The sequence below is a fragment of the Temnothorax curvispinosus genome, unplaced genomic scaffold (assembly GCF_003070985.1).
Source record: "Temnothorax curvispinosus isolate PA1 unplaced genomic scaffold, ASM307098v1 QBEX01001816.1, whole genome shotgun sequence".
NCBI lineage: Eukaryota > Metazoa > Arthropoda > Insecta > Hymenoptera > Formicidae > Temnothorax > Temnothorax curvispinosus.
In genome coordinates, this window is record NW_020211596.1 from 1 (window position 1) to 12,564 (window position 12,564).

The following is a 12,564-nucleotide window of genomic DNA, read 5'->3' on the forward strand; positions in this document are numbered from 1 at the left end:
TTGATATTGTGAAATATTATTGTTCCGGCATCGAACTTATTCCGCACGAAACGTTCGTCGGAAGCATCGCCAACATTCGCTCATTTCGCCGATTATCTCGAACGCTCTCAAAACGAAACGCTTAGATCCAACGAACACGTGATCGTCATAAATATACACGGTGTTTATGTTTAATCTAAAGACAAAGGAGGCACTGGAGCTTCGCCTTGTTTTGGACCTCATTAACGGTCGACGATGTATTCGGTCGCGTCGATCGACGAACGGCCGGCAGATTCGTCCTCCAGCTTTCGTTCGAGACTGTCGTGCTTAAGTTTACCTCTGCACTTTAATTGTAACGTGAGCCGAATTTAACTGACTACGACGATTAAACGTTTTACAATCAAATTGAGTGAATTCGTACGAATAACACTCCCTCCTGACCGTCGAGTCCTTATCCAAAGGCTGTACTAGCCGCTGGCCGATTTTTTTGGAGCTGGAACATTTTGGTCCTTCGAGCCGGATCGACATCAGGATCATCTTGTTATCGTCTACTCCGTACGAGTTCTGACAAGAACAGTCAGTATGCCGAACAGCAATGCGGCTGTGGAGGAGCTTCTTGCACGTCAGACTCAATTCATAAGCTCCGTGTTCCGTGCGCTGCCTAATTTAAAAAAATTAGAACAAGCAAACATAACAGTCGCCGTACTGCGACAACGTCTCGCCTCGCTGAAAAAAACCTTTCACAAGTGCCAAGAATTAGACGGACGGATCCATTTTCACGCTGATGACAAAGTCAAAGCCTCGCACGCCTACTTCCAGGATGCTCAATTCGTTACCTGTGAAGACAGCTACAACGAAGCAGCCGACTACTTCGCCGAGCGACTGCATGGTATGGAAGCACACGATAATGCCGCGCCACACGATGTAAGTCGTTTTTCTGATTCAATTCGCTCGTCATCTCATCTGCCGAAGATCAACTTGCCAAGTTTCGATGGAAGTCTCGAGAAGTGGGAGAGTTTCCGCGACCGTTTTATGTCAATGATTCATAACGATCAAAATCTATCGAACGTCGAGCGTATGCACTATCTATTTTCTTGTCTAAAAGGGGATGCAAGTAACGCGCTCACTCATCTCGCGATTACCGAAACCAATTTTCCAATAGCATGGCAGATTCTCGTGTCGCGCTATGAGAACAAGCGTCGACTTATCTCAATTCATTTGCACACCTTGTGCAATTTACCGTCACTCAATTCTGAAACCGCCAAAGACCTTCGGGATCTCCGCGATAAAACAAATATGGCGATACAAGCGTTAAAAAACTTAGGTTGCTCAATCGAATATTGGGACGATATAATCGTTTTCCTCGTGTCGCAGAAATTGAATAAGTTGTCCAGGAAGGCGTGGGAACTCAAGTTAATAAGCGATACGGTCGATTTCCCGACGTATAGCGACCTCGACCAATTTCTCGATTCTCGACTTCGCGCGCTCGATGCGATTACGCCGGTGAATTCGAAAGATAATACAAAGTCGACAAAAAATAAGGTTCTCGCGGCCCATTCGGTAGCTACCGTCAACATTTCATGCCCTTTTTGTAAAACAAATCATTTGTTGCATCAATGCTCGACATTTTTAAGCAAAACTCCATCTCAGCGGTTCGACTTTATTAAAAGGAATAAACGTTGCATAAATTGCTTTAGTATTAAACATGCGGTAAAGGAGTGTACCAATTCTCATCTCTGTAAACAGTGTCAAAGCAGGAAACATCACACTTTATTATACTTCGACGCGACGGATAAACCAAGCAAAACCGAGGTCGGGCAAACGTCCTCGCCGACCGACAATACTGTTGACACGGAAATAACGTCTCATGTAATGTCTAAGTCCGTGTCACCAAAATCGAAGATTCTCCTTGCAACCGCTCGTGTGCGAGTGCAGTCCCCGCAAGGATGCTTTGTAACTGTGCGCGCTCTGCTCGATCAGGGCTCCATGTCAACCCTAATCTCCGAAGCCTTAGCACAATCCTTGCGCTTACCGCGAATGAAACGCGTTGTACGAATTAGCGGCATCGGCGAAACTCAGACCGCCGTGCGTCACGCGACGTCGATTGTCCTAACATCCGCGGCGAGCGAAACTCCCGTGTACGAAACAACAGCGCTCATTCTGAAATTGCTCACGAGCTATACGCCAGATCAAACGCATATTAAAGGTCCGTGGAAGCATATAACCGGATTAAAATTAACTGACGATCAACTTATGAGTAACGATCCCATCAACATCATTATCGGAGCGGATTTATTTGGTATGCTTCTCCTCGACGGAGTCCGTAAAACACCCGACGACGAGCCGGTTGCACAAAATACGACCTTAGGCTGGATCCTTTCCGGTCACATATCATCCAGTTCACCCAATTCCCCCGGGAACCTTCACATACATCTCGGAACCGTCCTCGAGAATCTCGATTCAAACCTTCGTTGCTTCTGGGAAACAGAAGAGATCCCTCAGAGCACTCAATTAAGCCCTGAGGACCAACAATGCGAGGAGCATTTCTTAGCGACTCACTTCCGTAATGAGGAAGGGCGATATGTCGTAAGGCATCCCTTCAAAAGTTTTCCTCCGCAGTTAGGCGAATCTCGTTTCGCCGCACTTTCAATTCTCTATCGGTTAGAGCGACGCTTTGAGCAAAATCCTTTTCTAGCCTCCGAATATCGCGCCTTCCTGTAGGAGTACGAACAACTTGACCACATGCTTAAAATTCCGTCAACCGAGCCTCGCGTAAAACCACGCAATCTTTATTATATACCACACCATGCGGTTCTCCGGGCTGATAGCGCCACTACCCGCCTGCGCGTCGTTTTCAACGCATCTTGCAAGACCACGAACGGCACGTCACTGAATGACCATTTGTTAGTTGGTTCAAAGCTCCAAACTGACTTGACGGAAATTATTTTACAATGGCGGCAATATCGGTATGTCTACATCGCCGATATTGCCAAAATGTATCGACAAGTATTAGTTAATCCTCAGGATACCGATTATCAACGCATTCTGTGGCGTCCCTTGCCCAAAGCGCCGATCGCAGATTACCGGTTACTTACAGTCACTTACGGCACCGCGGCCGCTCCGCACCAGGCCCTTCGCTCGGTAGATCAACTCACAATCAATGAAGGGGCCGATTTTCCGCTTGCCGTTCCTGTGTTACGTAAACAAACTTATGTCGACGACTGCGTCTTCGGCGCGGACGATCAAATTCTCGCTCGTCAAACTCGTAATCAATTGATCGCGCTACTGAAAAAGGAAGGTTTTTTGCTAAGAAAATTGGCAAGCAACAGCCCCGAACTTCTTTCCGATATTGATCCGTCTGACCATGGGTTAGCCTGCAACAAAAATCTCGAGGTTGACGAAACTATTAAGGTGTTAGGGATCACGTGGAATCCGAATCTCGATAGTTTCACCTTTAAAATAAATTCGTCGCAAAATCTGGGAAACGAAACGCGCAATACTATCCACCATCGCGAAATTCTACGACCCGCTTGGCTGGGTTACTCCTGTGATCATAACCGCCAAGATTTTGATGCAACAATTATGGCGTATCAAATGCGACTGGGATGATCCAATCCCACGGGATTATCTCGATAATTGGTCTCAATATTACACGCAACTTCACCTACTGGAAAATGTTACAATTCCACGCTGGACGACATACGAATCCGCGACTCTGCAAGTAGAACTGCACGGCTTTTCGGACGCGTCAGCAAAAGCGTATGGAGCCGTCGTATATCTCAAAATTATTTAAGTCGACGGGTCGGTTACCGTGTCGCTGTTAACGGCGAAGTCGAAAGTCGGCCCCCCTTAAAACCTTGAGCATACCGCAACTTGAATTGTCGGCCGCTCACCTTCTCGTAAGGTTAATTAAATTCATTAAGTCAGTTTTACAATTACGAATGGACGATTACTGTTGAACAGACTCACAAATTGTACTCGCGTGGCTCAACAAGCAACCGTCGCATTGACAAACCTTTGTCGCGAATCGCGTCTCCGCGACTCAAACACTTGTTCCCGACGCCAAGTGGCGTCATGTCCCGACAAATGACAACCCCGCGGACTGCGCTTCACGCGGTTCCACTCCGGATGATCTTGCAAAATCCAGCCTTTGGTGGGCGGGCCCCTCGTGGTTGATGCTGTCGTCGGATCACTGGCCACACTCGTGCCCTCCGTTACAGCCCGACGCGCCCCTCGAGGTTCGCAACCAAAAACTGGTAGGTACCACACTTGTTTCGGAACGTTGGGTTCTGGCATCTCGATTCTTCTCTTGGCCAAGATTGCTCCGTGTGACAGCCTACCTGCTGGTATTCATCGATAGAATTCGTAGATCCATCTATTCCTCAGAATCCGTGCGCAACAGTTCTCGTAAATCCGCGATCCTTTCTCCTGATAAGATTCGTGAGGCAGAGACGTATTGGCTCAAAACGATGCAGTCAGAGCTCTTCGCTGAAGAGCGCGGGCTGCTCGCCCGACAAAGATCCGTGCCGAAATCTTGCGCGTTATCATCGCTTAATCCGTACTTAGATTCGGAGGGACTGATTCGCGTAAGAGGAAGGCTTCGTCAGTCGCATCTCCCAGAAGCTATGAAGAATCCGATCATCCTGAGCTCTCATCATCTTCTCTCCCTCATTATCCAACATCATCACCTGAAAACGTTACATGCGGGTCCACAACTCACTCTTGCCTCCTTACGCAATGAGTTTTGGATTTTGCGAGCAAGCGCTGTCGTACGCGCCGTTCTATTTAAATGCATTGCCTGCACTCGTGAAAAGGCCGAAGTGCCGGTCGAGCTCATGGGGGACTTACCGGACGTTCGAGTTAATCGCGCCTCCCGCGCCTTTGTGCACACCGGCGTCGATTATGCTGGGCCGTTGCTAGTCAGAAACGCTCTTGGTCGAGGATATAAAGCTCATAAGGCCTACATAGCATTATTTGTCTGTCTCACAACGAGAGCCGTGCATCTCGAGCTCGTGAGCGATTACACGTCCGCGACTTTCGTCGCTTTCTACCACAGATTCGTATCACGCCGCGGTTTGCCGAAATCTATGTATTCAGATAATGGAACCACGTTCCAGGGCGCTGATCGAGAAATGACCGAAGCTTATTCTACCGCGATCCGCGATCCTAATTTTTAAAACTACATTGCCACTGACGGGACATCATGGCATTTCTTGCCTCCCTCTACGCCACATTTCGGAGGGCTGTGGGAGGCTGGAGTCCGCAGCGTCAAACACCATTTGAAACGCTGCGTCGGCGCGCACACGCTAACTTTTGAAGAAATGACCACGCTACTTTGCCGAATCGAAGCGTGTTTGAACTCTCGCCTCGTCGCCGCGATGTCAGAGAGTATCGAAGATTATCAAGCATTGACTCCCGGTCATTTTTTGATCAGCGGCCCACTTATTGCGCCTCCGGAACCCAGCGTTATCGATTTAAACGAGAACCGATTATCACGTTGGCAACTCTTTCAGCGATTCACCGAAGGTTTTTGGAAGGCGTGGGCGAATGATTACTTGCATACCGTTCAACAACGCCCAAAGTGGCGAATCGTTCAGCGACTGGCCAAACGCGGTCAATTAGTATTAGTGCGTAATCCGCTAGCGCCACCGAGTCATTGGGAACTCGGGCGCATTACAAATGCCATCCTGGCGCTGACGGATTAGTTCGCGTCGTGACAGTGAAAACGACACGCTCTAAATACAAGCGCCCGATCGCTAAACTCTGTTTTCTACCAGTGGATATAAATGTCGAAACCTCACAAGACTCCGCCATGGCGGGCGGAGCTAACTGAACACAGATCTTTAGTTAACTAAGTCTCGCCGGACAAGTTCTATATTCTCGTCGTTTTGCAGTCTGTATAAAAACTTGTACATAAATTCTACGCTTAATTACTCATGTCAAATCTATAGAAATCTATGTCTGTTTGTTTGTCAAGCTTGGACGTATTCGCAGATTCACCTCGTTTCGAATGTAACCATTCGAGGCAGGCGGTATGTTCCGGCATCAAACTTATTCCGCACGAAACGTTCGTCGGAAGCATCGCCACCATTCGCTCATTTCGCCGATTATCTCGAACGCTCTCGAAACGAAACGCTTGGATCCAACGAACACGTGATCGTCATAAGTATACACGGTGTTTATGTTTAATCTAAAGACAAAGGATCTAAAGGTACCGGAGCTTCGCCTTGTTTTGGACCTCGTTAACGGTCGACGATGTATTCGGTCGCGTCGATCGACGAACGGCCGGCAGATTCGTCCTCCAGCTTTCGTTCGAGACGGTCGTGCTTAAGTTTACCTGTGCACTTTAATTGTAACGTGAGCCGAATTTAACTGACTAGGGCGATTAAACGTTTTACAATCAAATTGAGTGAATTCGTACGAGTACCACTCCCTCCTGACCGTCGAGTCCTTATCCAAAGACTGTACTAGCCGCCGGCCGATTTTTTTGGAGCCGGAACAATTATTAAGCATCAAGATCCGCTTCGACCGAAAACGGCACTTCTCATTGCTTATATGTTATTTTAAGTTTTTTTTTCTAATTTTGCATAAAATACTTACTTTTTTTAATTGACATATTAATTTTTAATTTCCATTGAAAGGTTGAAAAGGTTTGGTTGAAGATTTGTTAATTTTCATGTAAAATTGTAGTATCTTATAAACATATAAAAAAAGCAAATTTATGTAGATTTTCATGAATTCACGAGTTGTAAAAGGCTTAAGGATTGTGTCGTTTTCTATAGAACCTTGTAGTATTGTATGCAAAATTACAATCATTCACAAATCAGAAAGGACCACGCACTAATTATATGAAAAAAGTGGCCACCGTTAAAATCGACGAAAACTACGGAAAACTGTAGCACAACTCTCAAAATATGCTAATTTTTAAGCTACGAGCCTATAAAGGTAATATTGGTGGTATAAAACGTATACATATTATACTGTAACGGCCTGACTTTATCGAACACGGACTGGTTTACAGGATCGGGAGTTCGATGAAAGGCCCAGAGACAGTAATCAATTTGCCATGTGACAGCAACATACACTTTATTCAAAACTATAATATGAACTATAATATAAAATACTCGGGATTCGGTATTACATACAAACTGGACGCGGTAGATTACAATGGTCGGTAGTGCCGGTGCAACGCGACGCGGTATACGAAATATCGGGACTCGAGTCTTCGCCTCGAGATGCGGTACGCAGAGGCGGGAATAACGCAGCGCGGTATTTGACAGAGCGGAGTCCGTCGCGGTATAAAGGTATAAGACGATACGGAACGCGGTATATTACATACGGAATGCGGCTACAGATAGACGATAACGGAACTAACGGATAACGGAACTAACGGAATTAATACATAAAATAAAGATATAAGACGACAACGGAACGCGGTCTATTACATACGGAACGCGGCTACAGATATCGGATATGCTATATGAACCGAATTAGATATTCTATATGAATCATCGGCAGTGCCGGGGTGCCGAAATGCTGAAACTAATTAATACAACGAAGCGCGGTATTTTGCATCAGAGGATGGCGGAATCCCGGGGTCACGGTCGTGAGAACCCTCGCTGCGAGGCCGAGCACGCTCGACCCCACGGTGCCGTGGCCGTCGGGGTAAGTGTCAGGGAGTTCGGGAACACTCTGAGAACTCAGTCGAGAACCAGAACTCTGGACCTCGTTGTACGTGTTGCCCTAGGATTCGGAAGGTAGCTTCGTCAAGAATAGCGGAGAGCCGCGGTGAAGACGAAGTGTCTCTTCGTCGAGCGCGCCGGTTTTTTATATCGCTCGGCGCGGTGAGCTTGGCAGGAGGGAGGCCGATCGTCAGGCGACGGTGCGGTGGTGGGAGCGGCGCGATCCCGCGTGCTCGCTTCGGCGGGGATCGGCTCGCTTCGGCGCTCGTCGGCATCGTGCGGGAAGGCACCGGTGCGGCGGATTTCCCGCGCACACGGTGCGTTTCAAGCGTTTAAAAAAATGTGGGCGCACCGCGCTCTGTCCTCGCCCGACGGAGAATCGGTCGGGCGGCTCCCGGCGGGTGGTAGCCGGGGACGATGCTTTGTCGAAAGGGGCGCATCGTTACAATACATACCCACTAGCATACCCACTCTTTAGCGTTACCCGAGATCAACCAGCGTGGAGGTGGTGAGTGTCTGATTTTCTTTTTTGTTCTTGTTTTTATTTTTTAAATATTTTTTTAAATATTTTTTATTTTTTAATATTTTTATTTTTTTATTTTTTAAATATTTTTTATTTTTTATTTTTGTTTTTTTCTTTTTATCTTATAGTGTTTTTCTATTGTCTCAAACTCCTTGATTCTCCCTATTACCAGCATCAATGATGTTATGCAATAATGCATTGCTTGGATATTTTACACTTGGTTGATGACGCGCATATCCGAGATATCAAATCACGCCAAATCAAGGAGTTTGAGACAATAGAAAAACACTATAAGATAAAAAATAAAAAAATAAAAAATATTAAAAAATAAGAAATATTAAAAAAAATATTTAAAAAATAAAAACAAGAACAAAAAAGGAGATCAGACACTCACCACCTTCACTGGTTGATCTTGGGTAACGCTAAGAGTGGGTATACTATGTATAATATGTGTACGTTTTATACCACCAATATTACCTTTATAGGCTCGTAGCTTAAAAACTAGCATATTTTGAGGGTTGTGTGGATTTGAACTTTTCATCGGCATCACACAAACTACAGTTTTTTGTAGTTTTCGTCGATTTTAACGGTGGCCACTTTTTTCATATAATTAGTGCGTGGTCCTTTATATAGGTAAAAAATTGTACACTTATGTATTTTTCTATTGGACTTTACAACAAACTATACGAAAATAAAAACATAAGTATTTTGATTTCTGCGAATTAAGAAGTTATTAATAATAGATGAATTTTGGAAGATTTGTGTAAAAATTTGTAACATTTAACTAAAAATTACAAATTTTAATTAACCATAATTGTAATAAATTTTTGAGCTGTACAAAAAAATCGGTATTTGTTAGTATTTGTACGCAGTTGTAGTATTTTATGAGAAACTAAGAACTGAATTAGATTCTAGGTTGCATAGTTTTACGATACGTAAATTGTAGTAGATTTCTATAATTATTTATAAATAATTGTAGTATTCTACAAGTAAGCAGATGTTTTAATATTTGGTTTTTTCTTAAATTTTTAAAATTTGTAGATCTTTGTACTATTTTTTATAAAATTGTAGTTTTTCATAAAATACTACTTGCAATAATTTCTTGATTTGAGAACATTATAATTTGTGGTACTATTTCGTAGATATTTCTACAAAAAATTAAATATTCCAACAAAAATGTGCAAAATTCTATTTCTAGTTAAATTTTGTAGTTATTTATAGAAATTTTTTCCGCCAGGGTATAGAAAAGTATATAGCCAACTTTGTGTTTTTTTTGTAAATAAGTGCATTCGAATTGCCCGCCAACAATCCCGCACCATCCAATCACGTGCCAATCATGTACGCGCCCAATGCGCCGCGCTTCCAGTCACGTGCCAATCATGAACGCGCCGAATGCGCCGCGCCGCACTGATCGCTATTTGTTTTCGTCTCCTGTCCTGTCGCTGCCTGTCGCACGTACTGATCGCACGGTCGCACTCGACGACTAGTTTTGGAGAAGAAGGAAAAGACGACCAGTTTTGAGCTTGAGAATTGAGAATAAATTGCCGAGCTGAATTAGTGTATTGACACGATTGATGTTAATAAAATTGACATATCCTCGATAGCAGATCGAGGACGATTAGGCCTGTAAGTATGTCTATATTTTTAGAAATATTCGTTTCTTATATTTAACATTTTTAGATGAATGTACGATCAAAATATTTCGCGTTGCAAAATAGTATTTTTAATCATGAGAAAAGCTGATTTATTTGGCATCACAATGTAAATTTCATAACAGAGAATCATTAATCCCGCGCAAAATATTTACACCTCATTATTAGATATGCATGCGTAATTTACGTGTAATGTTACATATAATGTAAATTTATATCGATCAACGTTAATGCGCTTTCACAGCCATGTAGTTATAAGGAAAAAAAAAAGAAGTCATCCGCATATCTCGAACATAGTATGTAAATAACGGATCGCAGTCTCTATGAAAGCTGAGGACCAAAACGTTGCGCAGAGTAAATTACTGGCAAAAACACGTGGCAAATTCTAATTATTCAACATGTTCGTGTACATACGTCAAGTTTGAAGATGGATTAAAAGAGGCTATTAGTGCAGATAAAATAGCAAATTTTGATATAAAAAACATTGATTTTGAGAAAAAATATAAAATAAAGTGGGACGACGGTAACTATTATAACGGTATTATTGGAAAAATACAGAGGAAAGCAATTTGTGCAGGTAATATTTCTAAAAAATTGTATCACAGTAGAGAAATCACAGAGGTAACTTTAATGCAATTTTATCTCAATAGAATCAAAAGAAGAGGTAGAAGAGAAAACAAAAGGCAAAAGAGTAGAATTTTCACCGTTGACTCTGTGTGATACTGCAACAGATTTCGAGATAGATTCAGAAGTTGAACGACCACCGCATGTAAGTTTTGTTTCCTTTGTAATATATATAATATCTATTTGAAAGTATTGCAAGAGTTTATTGTTTCTTATACATATATACCGTTTAGTCTAAGCTGGTTTCTTTATGGTAAAATTTCAACTTTGTCTAACCAAGTATGTACGTAATATTCAGTCAAAATAATATAATTTAAGTGGAAATTTGTTGAATAAAGTTTTCATATTTGTTCAATACTGGAGCCTTGTCCTGGACTCATAGTGAACATTAAATATGCCTGTTTAATTCTAAGTTCATCTTTTCTTATATAAGCATCGCGCATAATTTATATTTTGTACATTATATTTTTTTTGCGCGGGCGGAATATTTGTTACATTTTCTTTTATGATTTGCCATGCAAATGGACAAAAATCACGAGATAACTGATGTCTTTCCGCGAATAGACCCGAATAGACCAATCGCGATTTTTGTGGGAGAAAGTGTGACAAATATTCTGTATCTTTCATATAATTTTTAGTACGGTGTTCGGGCGTCGTTTTACGACGGTCGCCCTGAATCTGGATTCCGCTCAGAGTTGAGCGAGAAGCGTGGATACCGCGAGTCGTAAATTCACGGGAGGAAGGAGGATGAAAGCACTCAAAACACAGATTGCACAAAGAAATATATAGTCTTTATTTCAAGAACGAAAAAGACGCGAGGGGGAACAACGGATCGTGCGCCGCGGATTCGGAAATCTTCTGAGTCGTTCGTAATTTTCTGCCAGGTATCGCGAACGGAAATCTTGTCTCAGCTTCTCGCATCGAAGCCTCTCGCGGAGCGGAGATCTTGTACGTGTCGAACGGAAATCTTGAGCGCGCGGCAGAAGAACGATCGCGAGCGGAGCACGACCGGAAGTTTTCGGACCCCTCGCTAAGTAGCACACTTAAATATATAAGGAACTTTGATCCGCACTTTAAGACGAAACGAGCGAGTAGCGATTCACGCAGCGATTTAAGTGGGAGAGAGCCGTGCTGTCTTTAGACGAGGATTGATACGCGACGATTTTTGGTTATGAGTTCTAGCTCCCGACTTGAGGCTAGGAATCCTCAGCAACGACTGACTGTCGAGGCGAGCGAATTCGCCGTTTACTCAAGAGGATTGTTTTTCAGGAACGAACGCGCGATGAGAGCTGAATCGCTATTCGTCCGTATGGTCACATCACGCGTCAAAACAGCCGTTTCCGTGCTTCGACAAATAAGGGAGCACTCTCGTAACGCGTGATCGCGATCGATGGGCTTCGAGGGCGCGAGGATCGCGGGGAACGTATATTTCGCACAAGTTCGACAGAGCTCGAACAACATAAACATCGGTATTTCTCGATGTTAAATATAATAATGTTTTCGAGCCGATGTTTCGCGTAGAAAAGTTCGACGGATCTCGAACAGTACGGTATTTGATATTTTTCTCATAAAATTGATTACACATATTAAGAAAATAATTAAAAAAGAATAAATTGCTGACAACCGATAAATTTGCACAAATAATACATTTTTTGTTTAGAACTCGAAAGGTGACACAAATCTACAAGAAAGAATAGAGACAAAAATTGGAAAAATAAAATAGAATGGAAATAAAAATAAAAATACTGATAAAACATCGGATGAAAATAGAACATGTGGAAAAGATAAGAAAGAAAGTAAATGTAACAAAGAAAATAAAACCCAATAAATGAGAAATCGGGGCAGTAAGGGTCGGACGCTGATCCTGGGGCGTAAATTCAATAGAATTTATTATTTCTCTTCACATTCCGATACGTTTCGGTTCAGTTTTGAGCCATCTTCAGCCGTTGCAATAATTAGAGCGTTCTCACTTTCCTATGGCGAGTTTCATGATGAAAATAAAACCATTACAAAAAATCGTACTTCAAAGACTGATACAAAAAAAGTAAGTATATGAACTGGGTATATTTCTGTATATGAATACAGAGCGTACAATAAAAAATTC

At 43.0% G+C, this 12,564-nt stretch overlaps 1 protein-coding gene across 1 annotated transcript; it reads left to right on the forward strand.

Moving 5' to 3' along the window:
• Positions 1-4,448: 4,448 nt before the first annotated feature.
• LOC112468635 lies at positions 4,449-5,156 on the forward strand. Its single transcript, XM_025037917.1, has one exon. It carries the CDS (start codon positions 4,449-4,451, stop codon positions 5,154-5,156), a length of 708 nt encoding a protein of 235 aa, XP_024893685.1.
• Positions 5,157-12,564: the final 7,408 nt, after the last annotated feature.

Excerpts from the sequence above, each read along its gene's own strand:
- LOC112468635 (XM_025037917.1), top strand. The coding sequence starts at position 4,449 with ATGCAGTCAGAGCTCTTCGCTGAAGAGCGCGGGCTGCTCGCCCGACAA.